The 23,311-nt window shown below is 74.0% G+C and overlaps 4 protein-coding genes across 4 annotated transcripts; all 4 read left to right on the forward strand.

Moving 5' to 3' along the window:
- Positions 1 to 219: 219 nt before the first annotated feature.
- On the forward strand, positions 220 to 4,897 carry STK19 (serine/threonine kinase 19; the record flags this gene model as incomplete). The annotated part of the gene is made up of 10 exons (XM_064440342.1): positions 220 to 480; positions 890 to 948; positions 1,166 to 1,408; positions 2,413 to 2,558; positions 3,093 to 3,188; positions 3,264 to 3,400; positions 3,627 to 3,724; positions 4,010 to 4,157; positions 4,566 to 4,721; positions 4,760 to 4,897. Coding segments are annotated over 9 exons (1,234 nt in total), but the record flags the coding sequence as incomplete, so codon positions are not given.
- Positions 4,701 to 9,394, forward strand: NEU1 (neuraminidase 1). Its single transcript, XM_064440343.1, has 6 exons — positions 4,701 to 4,721; positions 5,829 to 6,021; positions 6,564 to 6,823; positions 7,448 to 7,630; positions 8,234 to 8,453; positions 9,106 to 9,394. Exons 1-6 carry the CDS (start codon positions 4,701 to 4,703, stop codon positions 9,324 to 9,326), a joined length of 1,098 nt encoding a protein of 365 aa, XP_064296413.1. The 3' UTR covers positions 9,327 to 9,394.
- Positions 9,395 to 9,800: 406 nt separating this feature from the next.
- On the forward strand, positions 9,801 to 21,587 carry DDX39B (DExD-box helicase 39B). The gene is made up of 11 exons (XM_064440344.1): positions 9,801 to 9,904; positions 12,741 to 12,961; positions 13,035 to 13,162; positions 13,257 to 13,349; positions 14,069 to 14,252; positions 15,137 to 15,255; positions 17,523 to 17,654; positions 18,457 to 18,566; positions 19,322 to 19,466; positions 20,252 to 20,399; positions 21,247 to 21,587. Exons 2-11 carry the CDS (start codon positions 12,751 to 12,753, stop codon positions 21,261 to 21,263), a joined length of 1,287 nt encoding a protein of 428 aa, XP_064296414.1. The 5' UTR covers positions 9,801 to 9,904; positions 12,741 to 12,750; the 3' UTR covers positions 21,264 to 21,587.
- LOC135311209 (PE-PGRS family protein PE_PGRS33-like) lies at positions 15,822 to 17,514 on the forward strand. Its single transcript, XM_064440341.1, has 3 exons — positions 15,822 to 15,833; positions 16,484 to 16,822; positions 16,862 to 17,514. The coding sequence occupies exons 1-3, from the start codon at positions 15,822 to 15,824 to the stop codon at positions 17,501 to 17,503; spliced, it is 993 nt and encodes a 330-aa protein (XP_064296411.1). The 3' UTR covers positions 17,504 to 17,514.
- Positions 21,588 to 23,311: the final 1,724 nt, after the last annotated feature.

Here is a 23,311-nt window from a genome sequence, read left to right on the forward strand (position 1 = left end):
TGGAACCCCTCAGGCCCCCCCTGGGACACCCCTGAAATCCTTGGAACCTCCTCTGGAACCCCCCAGGACCCCCCCAGGACCCCCCTGGGCCCCCCTGAGATCCTTGGAACCTCTCAGGCTCCCCCTGGGACCCTCTGGGCCCCCCCTGAGATCCTTGGAACCCCGCAGGCCCCCCCCAGGCCTCCCCCGGAGCCCCCCCCCCCCCCCGGATCCCCCCAGGCCCCCCAGCAGCCCCCAGCCCCCCCGAGCCCCCGGGCCGTGGCGACGGCGCTGCCCCCCGCAGCCCTTCGCCGAGATCGCGCGGCTGGCGGCGGTGCAGGAGGGGACGGTGGTTCGCTGCATCCAGCGGCTGGAGGAGACGTGCCGGGAGGTGCGTCAGGCCGCCCGCCTCGTGGGCGAGCCCGCGCTGGCCGCCAAGATGGAGGCCGCCGCCGCCATGATCAAGCGCGACATCGTCTTCGCCGCCAGCCTCTACACCCAGTGACGCCCCCGGCGCCCCGCGGCGCCCCCGCACCCAATAAAGGCTCTGAGCCCAGTGACGCCCGGTGGCGGCTGCCCGAAACCCCCTCTGGCTGCACGTGGGTCAGTCCGGCCCCCCCCCTCTGGCTGCACGTGGGTCAGTCTGGGCCCCCCCCCCTCTGGCTGCACGTGGGTCAGTCCGGCCCCCCCTCTGGCTGCACGTGGGTCAGTCCGGCCCCCCCGCTGGCTGCACGTGGGTCAGTCCGGCCCCCCCTCTGGCTGCACGTGGGTCAGTCCGGGCCCCCCCCTCTGGCTGCACGTGGGTCAGTCCGGGCCCCCCCCCCCTTTGGCTGCACGTGGGTCAGTCCGGGCCCCCCCTCTGGCTGCACGTGGGTCAGTCCGGGCCCCCCTCTGGCTGCACGTGGGTCAGTCCGGCCCCCCTCTGGCTGCACGTGGGTCAGTCCGGGCCCCCCCCCCGGCTGCACGTGGGTCAGTCCGGCCCCCCTCTGGCTGGACGTGGGTCAGTCCGGGCCCCCCCCCTCTGGCTGCACGTGGGTCAGTCCGGGCCCCCCCCCCGGCTGGACGTGGGTCAGTCCGGGCCCCCCCCCTCTGGCTGCACGTGGGTCAGTCCGGGCCCCCATTGGCTCTCGCTGCCATTCGCCCGCCCACGTGGTTCAGCCCGTTGGCTCCGCCCATGCGCGCTGAGCCCTTTCGGAAGTCCCGCCCCCGCCGCGCGTCATCATCCCGCGCCTGGGGGTGGGAAGGCGGAAGCGGCGTGACGCCATCAGGAGGGGCCGGCGCCGGTACCGTGGAGGCGCTGGGGGGGGTCGCCGGCCCCCGCCCCTCCCCCCCCCCCCCCATGGGCCGCCGCCGCCGCCTCCTTTGCGACACGTTCGAGGCCAAGAGGCGCCGCGTGGAGCCGCCGCGGGGGAGGAGCCGCGGCTCGACGGTACCGGGGCCGGGGGGGCTGGTTGGGGGGGGATCCCGGGGTGGGTCCCCGGGGTTGGGTCGCAGGGAGGTTCCTGGGGGTCCGACCTGGGGTGGGTCATGGGGGTCGGTCCGGGGGTCCTGGGGGGTCCCGGGGGTCGGTCGGTGGGGGGGGTCCCGCGGGTGGGTGCGGGGGTCGGTCGGTGGGGGGGGTCCGGGGTTGGGTGCGGGGGTCGGTCGGTGGGGGGGGGTCCCGCGGGTGGGTGCGGGGGTCGGTCGGTGGGGGGCGTCCCGCGGGTGGGTGCGGGGGTCGGTCGGTGGGGGGGGTCCCGGGGTTGGGTGCGGGGGTCGGTCGGTGGGGGGGGGTCCCGCGGGTGGGTGCGGGGGTCGGTCGGTGGGGGGGTCCCGCGGGTGGGTGCGGGGGTCGGTCGGTGGGGGGGTCCCGGGGTTGGGTGCGGGGGTCGGTCGGTGGGGGGGGTCCCGCGGGTGGGTGCGGGGGTCGGTCGGTGGGGGGGTCCCGCGGGTGGGTGCGGGGGTCGGTCGGTGGGGGGGGGTCCCGCGGGTGGGTGCGGGGGTCGGTCGGTGGGGGGGTCCCGCGGGTGGGTGCGGGGGTCGGTCGGTGGGGGTGTCCCGCGGGTGGGTGCGGGGGGTCGGTCGGTGGGGGGGTCCCGCGGGTGGGGTGCGGGGGGGGTCGGTCGGTGGGGGGGGTCCCGCGGGTGGGTGCGGGGGTCGGTCGGTGGGGGGGGTCCCGCGGGTGGGTGCGGGGGTCGGTCGGTGCGGGGGGTCCCGGGGGTGGGTGCGGGGGTCGGTCGGTGGGGGGGGGTCCCGCGGGTGGGTGCGGGGGTCGGTCGGTGCGGGGGGGTCCCGCGGGTGGGTGCGGGGGTCGGTCGGTGGGGGGGGGTCCCGCGGGTGGGTGCGGGGGTCGGTCGGTGGGGGGGGTCCCGCGGGTGGGTGCGGGGGTCGGTCGGGGGGGGGGTCCCGCGGGTGGGTGCGTGTCCCGCCGCCCCTCACCCGCCGCCCCCGCAGGCAGCCCCGGCGCGGTGGAGGCGGCGCTGGGGGCCGTGGCCGCGCTGTTCCCGCGGGGGCTCTTCGGGGACGCGCTGCCCCCCCTCGTGCTGCGCCACCAGCTCTACAGCCTCGTCAGCGACCGCACGGCCGTGGACCGGCACCTGGTGGGGCCCGGACCCCCCCTCTGACCCCCCCCCGGGGCTGGGGCACCCCCCGAGCCCACTCCAACCCCCCTGAGTCCCCTGTGGGCCCTCCTGACACCCCCCCTGGAGCTGGGGGTACAGCCGCCGAGCGCCCCCCCCCCGCCACTGGGGAACCCCCCTGAGCCCCATCCAAACCAGAGCCCCCATGAACCCCCTCCCGGACTCCCCTACAGCCCTGCCCTGGGGCTGGGGAACCCCGGCCCCTCCACCCCCAGCCCCTGGGGTTGGGGCCCCACCCCCCGACCCCCTCCCAGCCCCCCCCCCGACCCCCTCCCAGCCCCCCCCCGACCCCCTCCCAGCCCCCCCCCGACCCCTCCCAGCCCCCCCCCGACCCTCCTGATGAGGCTGACGTACCTCCTGGATCCCCCTCCCCCCACCCAGGGGCCACTGACCCCCCCCGGACCCCTTTATGTCCCCCACCCTGGGGCTGGGGTCCCCCATCCCCCCCACCAGGGCAGGGGTTCCCCCCCTGACCCCCCCCACCCCACCCCCCAGAACCGCCTGAGGGACGAGGGCCGGATCCGGCTGCTGCACCTGGGGCTGGGCCCCGACACGCTGGGGGTCGTCTTCACGGAGCCCTACAAGGAGAAGGTCCGTGGGGGGCGGGGATGGGGACGCGGGGGGGGTTTTGGGGACCCCCCCTGACCCCCTCTTTCCCCCCGGCAGGTGCTGGCGGCCGTGGCCGGGACCCCCCGGGCCGCGCTGGTGCGGCGGTTCCTGGACGCGGCCGTGGGCGCCTGCCCCGAGCTCAGCTACGAGCAGGGCCAGATGCGGGCGCTGGGCTTCGGGGACGGGGACGTCACGTACGGGGGGGCTGGGGGGGGCCCTGGGGGGCGGGGGAGCCCCCTGTGGTGATTCGGGGGTCCCCCAGAGTGGGGCTGGGGAGGGTTGTGGACCCCGCTGAGTAGGGTTGGGGCCCCCCTGGGGGTTGGGGTGCCCTGGGGTGGGGGTGAGGTGGGGGTGGGACCCCCGGGGGGGTGTGATTGGGGCCCCTCATGACCCCCCAGTGTCCATCCTCCCCCCCCCCAGGCAGCTGGTGGCCGCGGGGGTTCTGACCGTGCGCGACGCCGGGAGCTGGTGGCTGGCGGTGCCGGGGGTCGGGCGCTTCATCCGGGCCTTCGTGCGCGGTGCGTGGCAGTGACCCCCTCCCCCGGGAGCCCCCCACCCCCATGGCAACCCCCTTGGGATCCCCCCACAGCCCCAGGAACCCTCCAGGATCATTCCAACCCCCCCTAGAAGCCCCCCACCCCTCTCAGGATCCCTGGACCCCCTCGTGGGAGCCCCAAACACCCCCAGGGCCCCCCCAAAGCCACCCAACTCTGTGTCTCGCCCTGCTCCCTCCCCTCCTTGGGGTCCCCCGTCCTCGGGGTGCCCTGTGACCCCCCCGTGACCCCTGACCTCTGACCCCGCAGGGCGCCAGGCGCTGCTGGGCGTGGTCCGGCGGGCGCGGCACCGGGAGCTGCCCCTGGGGGAGCTGCGGCAGCGAAGGCCCCCCCCCGGCGCCCGCCTGGGGGTCACGTACCTCCTGCACGACCTGCTGGGGGCCCAGCTGCTGCGCAGGTACCTGACCCTGTGTGACCCCTGTATGCTTCCCACGTGACCATGGGTGACCCTTGACTGGTGTGTGACCCCTGACCCCAGGGACCCCGACCCCTGGGTGACCCTCAGAGCACGCCCAGGCACCCTGGGTGACCCCTGACCCCCCTCCGCTGTGACCCCCAGGGGACGTGTGACCCTTGGGTGACCCCTGACTGTCTCGCGACCCCTGTGTGACCCCTGCTCCCTGTGTGACCCCTGCTCCCTGTGTGACCCCTGCTCCCTGTGTGACCCCTGCTCCCTGTGTGACCCCTGCATGTCCCCACGTGACCATGGGTGACCCTTGACCGGTGCCTGCCCCTGTGTGTGACCCCTGACCCCTGCGTGACCCCTGACCCCTGGCCAGGCGCTGACCCCTCCCCTCCCCCGCAGCGTCCCCACCACCTCAGGTCCGATGCTGCGATTGGCCGAGTCCTGACCCGAAGCTTCCCAGCATGCACCGGGGCCTTGAGGGCTGAGGGGCGTGGCTGCGGCTGGCCACGCCCCCTGCGAGAGGGAGGGGCTGAGATGGGCCCCACCCTCCAAAAGGTGTGGGTGGGGCTGAGATGGGCCCCACCCTCCAAAAGGGTGTGGGTGGGGCTGAGATGGGCCCCACCCTCCAAAAGGGTGTGGGGGGCCCGCCTTAGCCCCGCCCCCCGTGGGCTGGGGGTTTCCATGGGCTGAGAAGCGAAAAAGTGCAATAAAATGGGGGGTTTCACCCAAAAGCAGCCGGGTTTCGCTGGTGGTCCCCACCGCGCCCCTCTCGGGTATCGCCGCTTTAAGGCGCCGCCCCGCCCGCGCGGGTGTCGCCGCTTTAAGGCCCGGCCCCGGCACGTGACGGCGGCGCTTCCGGCGGGGCCTTAAAGGGGCCGCGATGGGGCCGGGGCGGCTCCTCCCGGGCTGCTGCTGGCGATCGGCGCCGCCGCGCGCTGGGCCGCGACCCCCGAGACGGTACCGCCCCCCCCGGGCCCCCCAACGCCCCTCCCCGCCCGGCCCCCCCCCCAACCCCCCCCCGGGCCCCCCAACGCCCCTCCCCGCCCGACCCCCCCCAACCCTCCCCCGGGCCCCCCAACGCCCCTCCCCGCCCGGCCCCCCCCCCAACCCCCCCCCGGGCCCCCCAACGCCCCTCCCCGCCCGACACCCCCCAACGCCCTCCGACCCACCCCCGGGAGCCCCGATCCCCCCCGGGCCCCCCAACGCCCCCGTCCCCCAACAGCCCCCCAGCCCCACAACACCCTCTTTTGACCCCCTAAAACAGCGGCACCCCCCAAGTCCTGTATTGCCCCCCATGACTGACCCTCTGACCCCCCCCCGGGCACCCCAATACCCCCCACTGGCTCTTAGACCCCCCTCTGGCCTGCACTAATGTCCCCCCCAGCCCCCCAAAACACCCCATTGCCCCCCCACCCCCCTCTAGGCCTCCCCAAACCCCCTTCGGGCCCCCTTAGATGCCCCCAAGTCCCCCCCGACTCCCTGCACCCCCCTCCAGTCCCCCAAATAACTCTCCTGGACCCCAGATGCCCCCCGCTCCCCTCTAAACCCCCATTAATACCCCCCAGCCCCCCAAAAGACCCCATTGCCCCGTCGCCCCCTGATCCCTCTCCCCAGCCCCCCCAACACCCCCCGGCGCCCCCTGACCCCCCCGTCCCCCCCCAGGTGCGCCCACGGGTGGTGCGGGAGCAGCTGCTGTGGGTGAGCGGGGAGGGGCGCGGGGGGGTCCACACCTTCCGGGTGCCGCTGGTGGTCGCCACCCCCGGGGGGGCCCTGCTGGCCTGCGCCGAGGGGCGCAAGCGCTCGGCCGCCGACGTGGGGGCCAAGGTCATCGCCTGCCGCCACTCCCCCGACGGAGGTGGGGGCCGGGGGGGGTCTGTGGGGGTCCCAGGCAGGCTCTGGGGGGATCAGGGAGGTCTTAGAGGAGGATCTGGGGGGCTCCAGGGGGTGTCTGAGGGATCTTTGGGGCCCCAGCAGGGGTCTGAGAGGTCTTGGAGGGGTATCTGGGGGTTCCTTGGGGGGGGTGGGGGCTCTTTGGGGGGGTCTGTGGGGGCACCAGGGTGGGTCTGGGGGGTCCTGGGGGGATCAGGGTGGTCTTGGAGGGGTATCTGGGGATTCCTTGGGGCAGTCCTTGGGGGGTCTGTGGGGGCACCAGGGTGGGTCTGGGGGGTCCTGGGGGGATCAGGGTGGTCTTGGAGTGGGATTTGGGGGGGCTGGGGGGGGTCCTGGGGGTATCAGGGAGGTCTTGGAGGGGGATTGGGGGGGGTCCTGGGGGTGTCTGGGGGCTCCTTGGGTGGGTCTGTGGGGGTCCCAGTAGGGTCTGCGGGGTGCCGGGCATGTTTGGGGGGTCCCAGGGGTATCGGGGGGCTCCCGGGGCTCTGACCCCCGGCCCCCCCCCAGGCGCGACGTGGGGCCCGACGCGGGTGGCGGCGGACGACGGCTGGGGGGGGGATGGGCTGAACCTGGGGGCGCTGGCGGTGGTGGGGGACGACGTGCTGCTGCTCTTCGCCCGCTGCGCCCACCCCCCCCAGGCCTGCGGCCCCCCCAGCACCCACCTCCTGCGCAGCCGCGACGGCGGCCGCTCCTGGGGGGCCCCCCAAAACCTCTCGGGGGTCGTCGGCAACGAGGTCTTTGCTCCCGGGCCGGGATATGGCATCCAGGTACTGGGGGGGGGGGGTCTGGGGGGACCCCAGCATCCGGGGGGGGGCAGGGGTCTGGGGGGACCCCTGAATCCAGAGGGGGCGTCACCGATGGGTCAGGGGGCCCTGGGGGTCTGGGGGGACCCCAGCATCCGGGGGGGGGGCAGGGGTCTGGGGGGACCCCAGCATCCGGGGGGGGGGGTCACTTGAGGGTCTGGGGGGGCAGAGCTGTTTGGGGAGGGCCCCAGGGGTGTGGGGGGTCCCCATTGCCCGGGTGGGGGTCCCGGCGTGTCCGTCTGTCTGTCCGTGCCCCGAGGCCACGGGCGCCGGGGCGGGGGGTCCCAGCGTCCGTCTGTCTGTCCGTGCCCCAAGGCCGCGGGCGCCAGGGCGGGGGTCCCAGCGTCCGTCTGTCTGTCCGTCCGCAGAAGCAGCGGCCGCCGGGGCGGGGGTCCCAGCGTCCGTCTGTCTGTCCGTCCGCAGAAGCAGCGGCCGCCGGGGCGGGGGTCCCAGCGTCCGTCTGTCTGTCCGTGCCCCGAGGCCGCGGGCGCCGGGGCGGGGGTCCCAGCGTCCGTCTGTCTGTCCGTCCGCAGAAGCAGCGGCCGCCGGGGCGGGGGTCCCAGCGTCCGTCTGTCTGTCCGTCCGCAGAAGCAGCGGCCGCCGGGGCGGGGGCGCCTGGTGTTCTGCGGCCACGGGACGCTGGAGCGGGACGGGGTCTCGCTGCTGCTGAGCGACGACGGGGGGCGGCGCTGGCGGCGGGGGGGGGTCCTGCCCGCCATCCCCTTCGGGGCCCCCCGCCGCCCCCACGACTTCACCCCCGACGAGTGCCAGGTGGGGGGGGGGGCCGGGGGGGGGTGGGGAAACGGGGGCATCCCTGGGGGCCCGGTTACCTGGGGAGGGGGGAACCGGCATTTGGGGGGCGGGTCCTGGGACTATGGGGGCATCCGGGGGGAGCCAGGTTTTTGGGGGGGTCTCGGGGGGTCCAGGAGCCCCCCCAAAGGTGACCCAGGCATTAGGGACCCCACCCAGCGGTGACCCAGGTGCCTGGGGGGGGACTCAGGGGACCAAGAGCCCCCCCCCCAAAAGGGGACCCAGGGGTTCAGGACCCCCCAGAGGGGACCCAGGCATTCAGGGAGTACCCAGGGGTCTGGGAGCCCCCCAAAAGGGGACCCACAGGTCTGGGGTGGGGGGGACCCCAGCCCTTGGGGGGTGCTGTGGGACAATGGGGGTCTCTCTGGGGACTCAGGGGTCAGGAACCCCCCCTGCGGGGACGCAGGGGGCTGGTGGGGGGGTCCGTGGGGCGCCGGGGGTCCCCGCGGGGACGCAGGGGGCCGGTGGGGGGGTCCGTGGGGCGCCGGGGGTCCCCGCGGGGACGCAGGGGGCCGGTGGGGGGGTCCGTGGGGCGCCGGGGGTCCCACCTGCCGCCCCCCGCAGCCCTACGAGCTCCCCGACGGCTCCATCGCCGTCAGCATCCGGAACCAGGGCTCGTTCCGGTGCCGGTGCCGGATGGTGGCGCGGAGCTGGGACGGCGGCGAGACCCTCCCCCCCCGCGCCGTCACCTTCGACCCCGCCCTGGTGGACCCGGCCGTGGCCGCCGGCGTCCTCGTCACCGCCGGCCTCGTCTTCTTCAGCAACCCCGCCCACGAGAGCCAGCGTGAGGGCGGGGCCGGGGCGGGGCCGGGGCGGGGCCGGGGGTACGGGGTGGGGCCCGGCGGGGGTGGCCGGGGGGTGATGGGCGAGGGTGTTTTGGCGGGGAGGGGCCTGGGGGTGAATGGGAGGGACGTGGTGGTGGGTGGGGCTTTTGGGTGGTGGGCGTGGCCAGGGGTGTGGCCCGGTGGGCGGGGCAGCAGTGATGGGCGAGGGTTGATGTGGGGGCGTGGCCTCAGGGTGAATGGGAGGCACGTGGTCTTGGGGTGGTAGGCGGGGCTTTGAGGCAGTGGGTGTGGCCAGAAGTGTGGCCCGATAGTGGGTGTGGCCTGGTGGGTGGGGCCAGCAGTGATGGGTAGGGGGTGATGGAATGGGTGTGGCCTGGGGAGGGTGAATGGGAGGTTCATGGTGTTGGGTGGGGCTTGGGGTGGTGGGTGTGGTTTGTGGGTGGGCGGGGCTTTTGAAAAGTGGGCGTGACCAGTGTGTGTCATGGGGTAAAGGGTGTGGCTTGGTGGGTGGGGCTGGTGGCGATGGGTGTGGTGTGATGTAGTGGGAGTGGCCTGAGGGTGAATGGGGTGACACTTGGGGTGGGGCTCTGAGGAGGTGGGTGTGGTTTGGTGGGTGGGCGTGGCTCTGTCTGACCCCGCCCCTCTCCCCAGGGGTGAACCTGACCCTGCGCTGGAGCTTCACCAACGGCACCACGTGGTGGGGGCGTGGCCTGCAGGTGTGGGCGGGGCCAAGCGGGTACTCATCGATGGCGGCCCCGCCCCCCACCGCCCAGGGCCACTCCCCCCTCCTCTACCTCATCTACGAGAAGGGGCGGAGCCTCTCCACGGAGAGCGTCTCATTGGCCACCATCAGTATCGCTGGCGATCTCTGACCCCGCCCCTCGCCGCGGCCACGCCCTCCACGCGGGGTGGGCGGGGCTTAATAAAGGCGTTCACTCGGCCCGCCTGTGTCGTCACTTAGGAGCGTGGCCGGGGGGCGGGACCCGTCGCCATAGCGACGCGGTTGGGGGCGGGGCCAGCGCCGTTGCCGCGGCAACCGCGGTGCGCCTCCCCCCCCCCCCCTTCCCCGCCCCCCCCCGGCACCGAGGACCCCCCAGAGCCCCGGTGCGGGGCTGGCGGCGGCGGCGCCTGCGCCGTGACCGCACCCCGCGGGCGGCGGCGGCGGGGCCCGAGGGGTGCCCGTGGGGGGCGGAGGGCCGGTGGGGGGGGGCGGCAGGGCCGGTGGGGGGGGGCGGAGGGCCGGTGGGGGGGGGGCGGAGGGCCGGTGGGGGGGGCGGGCACGGGGAAGCGGCGGTTGTGGCCGGGCGGGATCAGGCGATCGCGACGGGCAGCGCCGCGGTGGGGCTTGGGGGAGGCGGGGGCCTAGCAGCGCCGCGCGCGGGGGCGGGGCCGGAAGTGACGCCCGCGCAGCTCCGCCCACTCCCTCCCGCGGCGGTCGCAGCGCTCAGCGGTAAGTGATGGCGGCGCGGCCCGGCCCGGCCCCGCCATCGGCCCCGCATCGCCGCTCTCGCCGCCCATCGGGGCCCCGCGCCCGCCGATACCCCGCGGCCGGGGCTCCCCGCGCCCGCCGCCGCCCCCCGCGCCCGCCGCCGCCGCCGCTCCGGGGAGGGAGGGAGGGTAGTGGGGGGGCGCCCCCGGCCCGCCGCCATTGTGGGCGCCAAGATGGCGGCGGCGGGGCCCGCGGCGGGGAGGGGGGGGGGGGGCGATGAGGGAGGCCGCCGGTGGGGAGCGGGGGGGACGCGGGGCCGGGACCCCGCGCGCCGGGGGGTGCGGGCCCGGGCGGCCGGTTCTTTGGCGGGAAGGACGGGGATTGGCTGGGGCCGGCGGGGGCGGGGCTCGGACGGCTCGGTCCCCCCGGGGGGCGCTGAGAGACCCCGCGGTACCGCCGGGGGGTGCTCGGTGGGGCTGGGGGGGGTGTCCCCGGAGCGCTGGGGTCTCTGTGGGGTGGCGGATCGCCTGTAGGGCGAGGGCTGCCCTGTACCGCGGGAGGCGGGCTGTCGAGCAGAGCAGGGGCTTTAGCGTAGAGCGAGAAGGTCGGTTGTAACGCGAGGGGTGAGCGGGGCCGTTATTTGGGAGTAAATAATTGCTGTGGGTTAGAAGCTGTTATGGGGCTGGGTGCCTTAGCGCGGAGAGGCTCCGTGCGGGCTGATGGGCCTGTACGGTAACGAGGGTTTAGCGGAAAAGGCGTCTCTGTACCGCAAAGGACACTTATAGCCTGAGGGCTCCCCATAGCGGGAAGGATCCCCCATGGAGTGGGGGGGTCCCGGAGTCCTGTGCGGGCCTGGACGTCGGGGTGCTGCCGCGGAGCACCGGGCGCCCCTGTCCGGGGTCTCTTATAGGCTGGTGGGTCCCGGGGTGCCCACTGGGGTGGTGGGTGCCCATTTTCTGGGGTCCCTTATGGGGCGAGGGGTGCTGGGGTGCTCCGTGGGGTGGCAGTGCCCAGTTTCTGGGGTCCTTTATGGGGCTGTGCGTGCCCAGAGACGGGTTGCTTCATGGGGCCAGGGGTCCCTGGGTTCTGCGGTGCCCCGTGGGGCTGTGGGTGCCCAGAAACAGGGCTCCCCTATGGGGCAGCGGGTGCCCAGTTTTTGGGGTCCCTTGTTGGGCTGTGGGTGCCCGGGGATGGGGCTTCCCTATGGGGCGAGGGGTCTCTGGGTGCCGGGGTGCCCCGTGGGGCAGTGGGTGCCCAGTTTTTGGGGTCCATTATGGGACATTGGGTGTCCAGAGACGGGCTCCCCTATGGGGTGTTGGGTGCCAGGGGGCCCCATGGGGCAGTGGGTGCCCAGAGATGGACTCCCCTAAGGGCGGTGGGTCCCTGGGTGCTGGGGTGCCCCATGGGGCAGTGGGTGCCCAGTTTTTGGGGTCCTTGTGCGGCTGTGGGTGCCCAGAGATGGACTCCCCTATGGGGTGGTGGGTCCCTGGGTGCGCTGTGGAGCAGGGGGTGCCCAGTTTTGGGGTCCCCTCTGGGGTGGTGGGTGCCTGGGGACAGGGCTCCCTGACAGGGCAGTGGGTCCCTAGGTGCTAGGGTGCCTGGTTTTTGGGGTCCTTTGTTGGGCTGTGGGTGCCCAGAGACAGGCTTCTTCATGGGGCCAGGGGTCCCTGGGTTCTGGGGTGCCCCGTGGGGCAGTGGGTGCCCAGTTTTTGTGGTCTGTTATGGGGTTCTTTCATGGGGTGAGGGTTCTCTGGGTTTTGGGGTGCCCCCTGGGTTGCTGAGTGACCAGTTTTTAGGGTCGTCTGTGGGGCTATGGGTGCCCAGGGCTGGGGCTCCCTGCCCGGGTGGGGGCTCCCTGGGGGCCGGGGTCCCTCGCGGGGCGGTGGGTGCCCAGGGCCGGGGCTCCCTGGGAGCCGGGGTCCCTCGCGGGGCGGTGGGTGCCCAGGGCTGGGGCTCCCCACCCGGGCGGGGGCTCCCTGGGGGCCGGGGTCCCTCGTGGATCCGTGGGTGCCCAGGGCCGGGGCTCCCCGCCCGGGCGGGGGCTCCCTGGGGGCCGGGGTCCCTCGCGGGGCGGTGGGTGCCCAGGGCCGGGGCTCCCCGCCCGGGTGGGGGCTCCCTGGGGGCCGGGGTCCCTCGCGGGGCGGTGGGTGCCCAGGGCCGGGGCTCCCCGCCCAGGCGGTGGCCTCCTGGGGGCCGGGGTCCCTCGTGGATCCGTGGGTGCCCAGGGCCGGGGCTCCCCGCCCGGGCAGGGGCTCCCTGGGGGCCGGGGTCCCTCGCGGGGCGGTGGGTGCCCAGGGCCGGGGCTCCCCGCCCGGGCGGGGGCTCCCTGGGGGCCGGGGTCCCTCGCGGGGTGGTGGGTGCCCAGGGCCGGGGCTCCCCGCCCGGGCGGGGGCTCCCTGGGGGCCGGGGTCCCTCGCGGGGAGGTGGGTGCCCAGGGCCGGGGCTCCCCGCCCAGGCGGTGGCCTCCTGGGGGCCGGGGTCCCTCGTGGATCCGTGGGTGCCCAGGGCCGGGGCTCCCCGCCCGGGCGGGGGCTCCCTGGGGGCCGGGGTCCCTCGCGGGGTGGTGGGTGCCCAGGGCTGGGGCTCCCCACCCGGGCAGGGGCTCCCTGGGGGCCGGGGTCCCTCGCGGGGCGGTGGGTGCCCAGGGCTGGGGCTCCCCACCCGGGTGGGGGCTCCCTGGGGGCCGGGGTCCCTCGCGGGGCGGTGGGTGCCCAGGGCCGGGGCTCCCCGCCCGGGTGGGGGCTCCCTGGGGGCCGGGGTCCCTCGCGGGGCGGTGGGTGCCCAGGGCCGGGGTTCCCCACCCGGGTGGGGGCTCCCTGGGGGCCGGGGTCCCCCGCTGACGCCCCGTCCCGCGCAGCCCCGTCAGGATGGCGGAGAACGACGTGGATAACGAGCTGCTGGACTATGAGGACGACGAGGTGGAGAACGCGGCGGGGGGCGACGGGGCCGAGGCGCCGCCCAAGAAGGACGTGAAGGGCTCCTACGTCTCCATCCACAGCTCCGGCTTCCGCGATTTCCTCCTCAAACCCGAGCTGCTCCGCGCCATCGTCGACTGCGGCTTCGAGCACCCCTCCGAAGGTGCCCGGGGGGGTCCCCGGGGGGGCGTTCTGGGGGCTCCCCCGGCGGCGCTGACCCCCCCCTCGCCCCGCAGTGCAGCACGAGTGCATCCCGCAGGCCATCCTGGGCATGGACGTGCTCTGCCAGGCCAAGTCCGGCATGGGCAAGACGGCCGTCTTCGTCCTGGCCACCCTCCAGCAGCTGGAGCCCGTCACGGGGCAGGTGAGGGCCCCCCCCGGGGGGGTCAGAGGGGCAGATTTGGGGGGGCTGACACAGCGCTGAGCTCCCCCCCCACGCCCCGGTGCCCCCCCCCCAGGTGTCGGTGCTGGTGATGTGTCACACGCGGGAGCTGGCCTTCCAGATCAGCAAGGAGTACGAGCGCTTCTCCAAATACATGCCTAGCGTGAAGGTGAGGGGGTGAGGGGGGGTCCTGGGGGGCTTGGGGCGCAAAGCGGGGCTCAGAGTACAAAATGGGGTGGGGAAGGGGGGGGTGGGAGCTGGAGGTGGAGGCGTGGGGGGGGCACCGGAGCCCCTGCCGGGTCCCCAGGAGGTTTTGGGGGTGCTGGGGGGGGCACCAGGCTCGGCAGAGGAACCTTAAATCACCCCAAATGTTTTGGGGGACTGCAAAATCCTGACAAGTGGGTGCTGGGGGTGGTGGTGACGGGGACAGCTGAGGTTGGGGGGTGCTGGGCGGGGTTTAAGGCTGCCAAACAGGGTTCAGAAGGTGGAAGATGGGGTAGGGGAGGGTGGTTTGGGGTGATGGGGGGGCACACTAGCTGGTTTTGGGGGGCTCAGGCTTGGTGTAGGGATCTTAAATCATCCCAAGTTACCCAGGGGACCCCAGAATGCTGGCAAAGAGCAGCAACAAAGGGGGTGGTTGAGGTTGGGGGGTGCTGGGGGGGCTCAGGGCACAAAGGGGGGGTGGGAGAGGGGTTTTGGGGGACACAGAGGCCCCCAGGAGGCTTGGGGGGGGCATCAGTCTTAGCAGAGAGACCCTGAATGACCGAGGGGACCCTGAAATCCCAGCAAAGCGAGGGGTCGGGGCGCCCGGAGGGGGGTGTCTGTGGGAGGTTGGGGGTGCCCGGCGGGGTGTGCGGGTTTCGGGGTGCCTGAGCGCGTCCCCCGCAGGTGGCGGTGTTCTTCGGGGGGCTGTCGATCAAGAAGGATGAGGAGGTGCTGAAGAAGAACTGCCCCCACATCGTGGTGGGGACCCCGGGCCGCATCCTGGCCCTGGCCCGCAACAAGAGCCTCAACCTGAAGCACATCAAGCACTTCATCCTGGACGAGTGCGACAAGATGCTCGAGCAGCTCGGTGGGTCTGGGGGCGCCGGGGGGCCCGGAGGGGGGGGGATGACCTGTGGTGGGGGGACCAGAGTCTTGGAAGGGGGACCCGGGTGTCTGCGGGGGACTCGGGTCCAGGGGGAGATTGGGGGGGACCCAGGAGGGCAGTAAGAGACTTGGGGTGACCCAGGGGTGAGTCCTGGGGTGATGTAGGTCTCCAGGGGGAGATTGGGGGGACCCAGGAGGGCAGTAAGAGACTTGGGGTGACCCAGGGGTGAGTCCTGGGGTGATGTAGGTCTCCAGGGGGAGGTTGGGGGGACCCAGGAGCCTAGGGGTGACCCAGGGATGCAGTAAAAGAGTGGGGGGGTCCAGGGGGAGATGAGGTGGGACCCAGGAGTCCAGTAAGGCATTATGGGGGGCCCCATAATGAGCTGGGACACAGGGGTTCAGGGGTGAGAGTTGGGGGGACCCAGGCGTTCAGGGGGAGATGAGGTGGGACCCAGGAGCTTAGGGGGCACCCAGGGGTCCAGTAAGAGGCTTGGGGTGACTCAGGGGTCCAGGGAGACATTAGGGGGGACCCAGGGGTCTAGGGGGAGTCCAGTAGGAGTCTGGGGGGGGGAGGAGAATCCAGGGGTCCGGGGGGAGGTTTGGGGGGACCCAGGGATCAGGGGGGAGCGTAGGGGGACCCAGGGGTCCAAGAGGAGGTTGGGGGGACCCCAGAATGTGAGAAGGGGGACACAGGTTCTCTGCGGGGGGGAGGGGGGGGATCCCCAGGTATCGGGGAGGACTTTGGGGGGGAGCCAAGCGTCCGGGCCCCTTCCCTCCGAAGCCAGGCACCGCTCAGCCCGCCTTGCCGCGACACCCCGCCCCCCAACCCCCCCCCCCAGCCCCCCTAACCCCCCGCCGCCCCCCCAGACATGCGTCGGGACGTCCAGGAGATCTTCCGCATGACCCCGCACGAAAAGCAGGTCATGATGTTCAGCGCCACGCTCAGCAAGGAAATCCGCCCCGTCTGCCGCAAATTCATGCAAGACGTAATTACCCCTTCTACCTTCTTTGCCCCCGGCGCCCGCCCCGGCGCGGGGGGCTGCCCCCGGCCCCCGCCCCCCCTGCGGAAGATCTCTCGGGTCTCCCCCCTCCAGCCGCCCCCCTTCTTCTTCCTCCTCCTCCTCCTCCTCCTCCTCCTCCTCTTCCTCACTCCGCCCCGCCCGCCCCCCAAAAACCGCCCGGCGGACGGCGAAGAGCCCCCCCACACGCACTCGAGCGAGTAAGTGCCTGCGGCTCTCGGCCCCCCCGGCCCCCCCCGGCGCTCCGGCAGACGGCGGCGAGGAGACGGCGGGACCCGGACGGCCTCGGCACGGCGCGGCGCGGCCTCGGCGCGGCTCGGCCCGGCCCGGACTCCTCCAGGCGCCCGGACCCGCTTATCCTTTTCCTGGAGCCGGCGGAGAGCAGGATTCGGGGGGGTGGGGGGGTGGGGGGGTTACGGGGCGGGGGGGGCGCCCCCGGGGCCGTGCCGGGGGGCAGGGCCCCTCCTGGGGGGCTGCGGGGGAGCCGTGGGGCCGTGTCGGGGCGCAGGGGGACGCGGGGTGCTCTAGGGCACATGTGGGGCCACGTTAGGGCGTAGGGAGCTTGTGGGGCCGTATTGGGGTCCCTGGGGCCGTATTGGGGTGCCCTAGGGCACAGGGAGCCTGTGGGGCCATATTGGGGTCCCTGGGGCCGTATTGGGGTGCCCTAGGGCACGTGTGGGGCTGTGCTAGGGCACAGGGAGCCTGTGGGGCCGTATTGGGGTCCCTGGGGCCGTATTGGGGTGCCCTAGGGCATGTGTGGGGCTGTGCTAGGGCACAGGGAGCCTGTGGGACCGTATTGGGGTGCCCTAGGGCACGTGTGGGGCTGTGCTAGGGCACAGGGAGCCTGTGGGGCCGTATTGGGGTCCCTGGGGCCATATTGGGGTGCCCTAGGGCATGTGTGGGGCTGTGCTAGGGCACAGGGAGCCTGTGGGACCGTATTGGGGTGCCCTAGGGCACGTGTGGGGCTGTGCTAGGGCACAGGGAGCCTGTGGGGCCGTATTGGGGTCCCTGGGGCCATATTGGGGTGCCCTAGGGCACGTGTGGGGCTGTGCTAGGGCACGGGGAGCCTGTGGGGCCGTATTGGGGTCCCTGGGGCTGTATTGGGGTGCCCTAGGGCACGTGTGGGGCTGTGCTAGAGCACAGGGAGCCTGTGGGGCCGTATTGGGGTCCCTGGGGCCGTATTGGGGTGGTCTAGGGTACGTGTGGGGCTGTGCTAGGGCACGGGGAGCCTGTGGGGCCGTATTGGGGTGCCCTAGGGCACGTGTGGGGCTGTGCTAGGGCACAGGGAGCCTGTGGGGCCATATTGGGGTCCCTGGGGCTGTATTGGGGTGCCCTAGGGCACGTGTGGGGCTGTGCTAGGGCACGGGGAGCCTGTGGGGCCATATTGGGGTCCCTGGGGCCGTATTGGGGTGCCCTAGGGCACGTGTGGGGCTGTGCTAGGGCACAGGGAGCCTGTGGGGCCGTATTGGGGTCCCAGGCACTATTTTGGGGTGCAGGGAGCTGTGGGGTGCCCCTGGAGCTGTATTGGGGTTCCTGGGGCTGTATTGGGGTACAGGAAGCTATAGGGACTCCATGGGGCTGTATTGGGGTCCCAGGGAACTCTTTTGGGGTTCCAGGTGCTGTTTTGGGGTCCCAGCGACCGTGGGGGCTGTATGGGGCTATACTGGGGTCTGTGGGGCTGTACTGGGGTGCAGGCAGCCGCAGGGACCGCGTGGGCCCATTTTGGGGTCCCAGGGCCCGTTTTGGGGTCCCAGGGCCCGTTCTGGGGTGCAGGCAGCCGCAGGGACCGCGTGGGCCTGTTTTGGGGTGCCAGGGTCTGTTTTGGGGTGCCAGGGTCTGTTTTGGGGTGCCAGGGTCTGTTTTGGGGTGCAGGCAGCCACAGGGACCGCGTGGGCCTGTTCTGGGGTGCCAGGGCCTGTTTTGGGGTGCAGGCAGCCGCAGGGACCGCGTGGGCCTGTTTTGGGGTGCCAGGGTCTGTTTTGGGGTGCAGGCAGCCACAGGGACCGCATGGGCCTGTTTTGGGGTGCCAGGGTCTGTTTTGGGGTGCAGGCAGCCGCAGGGACCGCGTGGGGCCACTCCGGTGCCCCTGGGAGCTCTCTTGGGGCCGTGTCGGGGTGCGGGGGGCCGCGGGGCGCCCCTGGCGCCGTGCGGGGGTGCGGGGGGGGGCCGTGTCGGGGTGCAGGGGGGCGCCGGGGGGGCCGCGGGCGGGGGCTGAGCCCTGCCCCCCCCCCCAGCCCATGGAGATCTTTGTGGACGACGAGACGAAGCTGACGCTGCACGGGCTGCAGCAGTACTACGTCAAGCTCAAGGACAACGAGAAGAACCGCAAGCTCTTCGACCTGCTCGACGTCCTCGAGTTCAACCAGGTGGGGTGGGGGGCACCCCAAAACCGGGGGGGGCACCCCGCAGCCGGCGGGGTCCCGGGAGCTGGGGGCGGGCGTTTGGGGGAGTCCAGGAGGGGAGCCTGATGTCTGGGGGGGGTTTCGGGGAGTCCAGGAGGGGAGCCTCATGTCTGGGGGGGGGTCTCAGGGGTCTGAGAGAAGTTTTGGGGGGTCCAGGAGGGGACCCCAGTATTGGGGGGGTGGTGCTTGGTGGGAGACACGCCCCCCCTAAGGTCTGGGGGGTCCCAGGAGCTTGGGGTGAGGGCAGATGAGGGGGTTTGGGGGGGTCCAGGAGGGGACCCCGATGTCTGGGGGGGGTCTGGGAGAGGTTTTGGGGGGTCCAGGAGGGGACCCCGATGTCTGGGGGGGGTCTGGGAGAGGTTTTGGGGGGTCCAGGAGGGGACCCTGATGTCTGGGGGGGTGGTGCTTGGTGGGAGACACGCCCCCCCCCCCCCCAAAGTCTGGGGGGTCCCAGGAGCTCGGGGTGAGGGCAGACAAGGGGGTTTGGGGGAGTCCAGGAGGGGACCCCGATGTCTGGGGGGGTCTTGGGGGTCTGAGGGCGGGTCTGGGAGAGGTTTTAGGGGGTCCAGGAGGGGACCCCGATGGAGGGTTCTTGGGGGGGACACCCCGACATCCGGCGGCGGATGCAGCCGAGGGCTCGGGGGGACCCCGGTATGTTTGGGGGGGCGCCGGGGTGCCCGAGGGGGGTCCGTAGGGCAGGGCCCCGCCCCGGGGGCGCCCCCCCCCCACACTGAACCCCCCCGATTTGGGGGCGCCCCCCCCGCAGGTGGTGATCTTCGTGAAGTCGGTGCAGCGCTGCATCGCGCTGGCGCAGCTGCTGGTGGAGCAGAACTTCCCGGCCATCGCCATCCACCGCGGGATGCCCCAGGAGGAGCGGTACGGCGGGGGGCGACCCCCCGACAGCGCCCCCGCGACCCCCCGACAGCGCCCCCGCGACCCCCCGATAGCGACCCCCCGACGGCGCCCCCGCGACCCCCCCATAGCGCCCCCGCGACCCCCCGATAGCACCCCCACAGACCCCCCAGTGACACCCCCACAGAGCCCCCACAGACCCCCAATAGCGCCCCCACAACCCCCCGATGACCCCCCAATGGCCCCTGATAGCCCCCCTGATGGCCCCCCACGACCCCCTGCTAACCCCCCAATGCCCCCCAATAACCCTCACAGACCCCCCAATAACCCCCAAACCCCCACAGACACCCTGATAACCCCCGCAGACCCCCCGATAACCCCCCAGACCCCCTCGGACACCCTGATAACCCCCCCAGACCCCCGGATAACCCCCCCAGACCCCCTCGGACACCCTGATAACCCCCCCAGACCCCCTCAGACACCCCAAATAACCCCCCTGGACACCCCGATAACCCCCTCAGACACCCCAAATAACCCCCCCCAGACCCCCCGATAACCCCCCAGACCCCCTCAGACACCCCAAATAACCCCCCTGCACACCCTGATAACCCCCCCCAGACCCCCTCGGACACCCCGATAACCCCCTCAGACACCCCAATAACCCCCCAGACCCCCTCAGACACCCCAATAAGCACCGCGGACACCCTGATAACCCCTCCCAGATTCCCCTGTCCCCCCGATAGCCCCCCGCAGCCCCCCCTAACCCCCCGCCCCCCCAGGCTGTCGCGGTACCAGCAGTTCAAGGACTTCCAGCGCCGCATCCTGGTGGCCACCAACCTCTTCGGGCGCGGGATGGACATCGAGAGGGTCAACATCGCCTTCAACTACGACATGCCCGAGGACTCCGACACCTACCTGCACCGGGTGGGGGTCCCTGCCGCGCTGGGGGGGGTCCCTGCACCGGGTGGGGGTCCCTGCCGCGCTGGGGGGGGTCCCTGCACTGGGGGGGGGGTCCCTGCACCGGGTGGGGGGTCCTGCCGGCACCGGGGGCGGCCCGGCTGCGCTCAGGGGCCTTTGGGAGAGGGAAAAGGGGGTGATTGAGGGGGCTGTTGGGGGGCTGGATCTTGGGGGGCTCTTTGGGGGGTTCTAGGTGGAGGAGTGGAATGAGGATGTGGGGTATGGGGGGGGCTCTGGGTCTTTGGGGGGGATTCTTGGGGGGGGTATGAGAATGGAGCGGGCATGGGGGTGGTTCTAGGAGTCCTGGGGGGTGTGAGGAGGCGGGGGGGCTCTGGAGGTCTTTGGGGGGGCTTGGGGGGGGGGTTCTGGGAGTCCGTGGAGAGGGTATGAGGAAGTGGGGGGGCTCTGGGGGTCCTGGGAGGGGGCTTGGAGGGAATTTGGGAGTCCTGGGAGGGGGTTCTGAGGATGGGGGGCTTCGGGGGCTCCTGGGGGGTGGGGGGGGCATGGGGGGTTCTAGGGCTCCTGGGGGGTGTGGGGGGGGGCATGGGGGGGTTCTGGGGCTCCTGGGGGGGGCGGTATGAGGGTGTGGGGGGGTTCTGGGGCTCCTGGGGGGGGCGGTATGAGGGTGTGGGGCCTCTGGCAGTGCTGGGGGAGGCGGTGAGGGGGGGACTCCGGATGCTCCGGGCTCCTGGGGGGCCTGTGCCCCCCAGAGCTGCCGGGGGGCTCCCGGCCCTGACCCCCCCACGCCGCAGGTGGCGCGGGCGGGGCGCTTCGGCACCAAGGGCCTGGCCATCACCTTCGTGTCGGACGAGAACGACGCCAAAATCCTCAACGACGTCCAGGATCGCTTCGAGGTCAACATCAGCGAGCTGCCGGACGAGATCGACATCTCCTCCTACAGTGAGGGGGGGTCCCGGGGGTCCCGGGGGTCCCGGGGGGCGGGGAGGGGCCCGGGGGGCGCTGCCGGACGAGATCGACATCTCCTCCTACAGTGAGGGGGGGTCCCGGGGGTCCCGGGGGGCGGGGAGGGGCCCGGGGGGCGCTGCCGGACGAGATCGACATCTCCTCCTACAGTGAGGGGGGGGTCCCGGGGGTCCCGGGGGGCGGGGAGGGGCCCGGGGGGCGCTGCCGGACGAGATCGACATCTCCTCCTACAGTGAGGGGGGGTCCCGGGGGTCCCGGGGGGCGGGGAGGGGCCCGGGGGGCGCTGCCGGACGAGATCGACATCTCCTCCTACAGTGAGGGGGGGTCCCGGGGGTCCCGGGGTCCCGGGGGGCGGGGAGGGGCCCGGGGGGCGCTGCCGGACGAGATCGACATCTCCTCCTACAGTGAGGGGGGGTCCCGGGGGTCCCGGGGGGCGGGGAGGGGCCCGGGGGGCGCTGCCGGACGAGATCGACATCTCCTCCTACAGTGAGGGGGGGTCCCGGGGGTCCCGGGGGGCGGGAGGGGCCCGGGGGGCGCTGCCGGACGAGATCGACATCTCCTCCTACAGTGAGGGGGGGTCCCGGGGGTCCCGGGGGGCGGGGAGGGGCCCGGGGGGCGCTGCCGGACGAGATCGACATCTCCTCCTACAGTGAGGGGGGGTCCCGGGGGTCCCGGGGGTCCCGGGGGGCGGGGAGGGGCCCGGGGGGCGCTGCCGGACGAGATCGACATCTCCTCCTACAGTGAGGGGGGTCCCGGGGGTCCCGGGGGTCCCGGGGGGCGGGGCAGGCGAGCACCCCCTGACCCCCGCTTTCTCCCCCCGCAGTCGAGCAGACCCGATAAGGGCCCCCCCGGCCCCCCCCCCGCCGCCGCCGCCCCGGGGCTTTTATAGGAAAAAGCCTGAAAAAAGGAGGAAAAAAAGAAGAAAAATAAAAAGAAGAAAAAAAAAAAAAAAAAAGAGAAAAAACCAACGGAAACTGCCCCTCCCCCCCGCCAGCCGGGGGGAGGGGCCCGGGGCCGCCCCGCCCTCCGGGGCCGCCCCGCCCCCAGGACCCCGCCCCCCGGGGCCGCCCCGCCCCCAGGACCCCGCCCCGCCCCCGGGGCCGCCCCGCCCCCCCCGGCTGTACAATTTCTGGTTTTTTTGGTAATAAAGTTGCCTGACCCGGCCGTGACCTCGGGGGCGTGGTCGGGGGCGGGACCGTGACCTCGGGGGCGTGGTCGGGGGCGGGACCGTGACCTCGGGGGCGTGGTCGGGGGCGGGACCGTGACCTCGGGGGCGTGGTCGGGGGCGGGACCGTGACCTCGGGGGCGGGGAGAGGGGGCGGGGTCTGCGGAGAGGGGCGGGGCCCAGTGGAACAAGGGGAGGGGGCGGGGGCTGGTGAGGGGCGGAGCGCACCGGGTAGGGCGAGGGGCGGGGTTTGGGCGGGAGGGGGCGGGGCCTCGCTTTCCCGCCGGCCGGGCCTCGGCGCCATCTCGCGTTCGGGCGGCGGCCGCGGCGTCGCCGCCATTTTGGAAGCGGGGTGGGCGGGGCCAGGGGGTGGGCGGGGCGGGGGCGGGGCGGGGGCGCTATAAAAGGGGCCGCGGCGGCCACTCGCGGTCTGTTCCTGCGGGGTGAGCTGGTGGGCTGGGGCTCTGTGGGGGTTGGGGGGCTCCCGGAGGCCGGGGTCCCTTTTGGGTGGGGGGTTCCCGGAGGCCTGGGTCCCCTTGGGGGTGGGGCGTGGGGGGGCTCCAGGAGGCCTGGGTCCCCTTGGGGTGGGGGGTTCCCGGAGGCCTGGGTCCCCTTGGGGTGGGGCGTGGGGGGGCTCCAGGAGGCCTGGGTCCCCTTGGGGTGGGGGGTGGGGGGCTCCCGGAGGCCTGGGTCCCCTTGGGGTGGGGCGTGGGGGGGCTCCAGGAGGCCTGGGTCCCCTTGGGGTGGGGGGTGGGGGGCTCCCGGAGGCCTGGGTCCCTCTGGGGGGGTTCAGCCCCCCGGGGGGGTGTCGCGATGATGACGCCAAAGACTAGAGTCTCCGACCCCCCTGAGGACGCCACAGGCCTGAGCGACGCCCCTCCCCCACACGCGGACCCCCCCCCCCCCCCCCAAATGCGGGGTCCCCGCTGTGCTCACACCCCCCCCCCCCCCCCCCGTGTCTTGCAGGTGGCCGCGATCGCCGGGAGCGGAGGCGCTGGGTAAGGCCCCCCCCGGGTGTCCCCCTCCCCCCCCGGGACCCCCCGCGTGTCCCCACGCGTGACCCCCCCCCCCCCCCCCCCCCGGGCGCGGCGGCGATGAGGAACCGGCTCGAAAAGCGCCCGACCCCGCCGTGGGGACCCCTCGCAGCGCCCTGAGCCGCCGCGGCGACCCCCCCGGGACCCCCCCCGAGCCCCCCCCCGGTCCTGCCGAGCCCCCCCCATCCTCCCGGGGACCCCGAGATCCCCCTCCCCGCGCTTGAGGACCCCCGAGAGCCCCCTCCCCCTGGGGCCCCTCCGCACCCCGAGACCCCTCCCCTCCCCCTGGGGACCCCCCTGTCCTGGCTCTGGGGCCCCCCCGCACCCCGAGACCCCTCCCCTCCCCCTGGGGACCCCCGGGACCCCCCTGTCCTGGCTCTGGGGCCCCCCCGCACCCCGAGACCCCTCCCCTCCTCCTGGGGACCCCCCTGTCCTGGCCCTGGGGCCCCCCGCACCCCGAGACCCCTCCCCTCCCCCCGGGACCCCCCTGTCCTGGCCCTGGGACCCCCCCGCACCCCGAGACCCCTCCCCTCCCCCTGGGGACCCCCTGTCCTGGCCCTGGGGCCCCCCCGCACCCCGAGACCCCTCCCCTCCCCCCGGGACCCCCCTGTCCTGGCCCTGGGGCCCCCCCGCACCCCGAGACCCCTCCCCTCCCCCCGGGACCCCCCACCCTGCCCCCCCCCGACGCC

Source organism: Phalacrocorax carbo, unplaced genomic scaffold (genome assembly GCF_963921805.1).
Source record: "Phalacrocorax carbo unplaced genomic scaffold, bPhaCar2.1 SCAFFOLD_370, whole genome shotgun sequence".
NCBI classification, from domain to species: domain Eukaryota; kingdom Metazoa; phylum Chordata; class Aves; order Suliformes; family Phalacrocoracidae; genus Phalacrocorax; species Phalacrocorax carbo.

What these genes read in the sequence shown, in the direction of transcription:
- NEU1 (XM_064440343.1), top strand. Translation starts at nt 4,701, where the DNA reads ATGGGCCCCACCCTCCAAAAG. An exon ending in CCGCCACTCCCCCGACGGAG is followed by an intron (nt 6,022 to 6,563) that starts GTGGGGGCCGGG and finishes GCCCCCCCCCAG; the next exon opens with GCGCGACGTGGGGCCCGACG. An exon ending in CCCCGCCCACGAGAGCCAGC is followed by an intron (nt 8,454 to 9,105) that starts GTGAGGGCGGGG and finishes CCCTCTCCCCAG; the next exon opens with GGGTGAACCTGACCCTGCGC.
- LOC135311209 (XM_064440341.1), top strand. An exon ending in TGGAGCTGTATTGGGGTTCC is followed by an intron (nt 16,823 to 16,861) that starts TGGGGCTGTATT and finishes ATAGGGACTCCA; the next exon opens with TGGGGCTGTATTGGGGTCCC.
- DDX39B (XM_064440344.1), top strand. Translation starts at nt 12,751, where the DNA reads ATGGCGGAGAACGACGTGGATAACGAGCTGCTGGACTATGAGGACGAC. An exon ending in TGGAGCCCGTCACGGGGCAG is followed by an intron (nt 13,163 to 13,256) that starts GTGAGGGCCCCC and finishes CCCCCCCCCCAG; the next exon opens with GTGTCGGTGCTGGTGATGTG. An exon ending in CAAGATGCTCGAGCAGCTCG is followed by an intron (nt 14,253 to 15,136) that starts GTGGGTCTGGGG and finishes CCGCCCCCCCAG; the next exon opens with ACATGCGTCGGGACGTCCAG.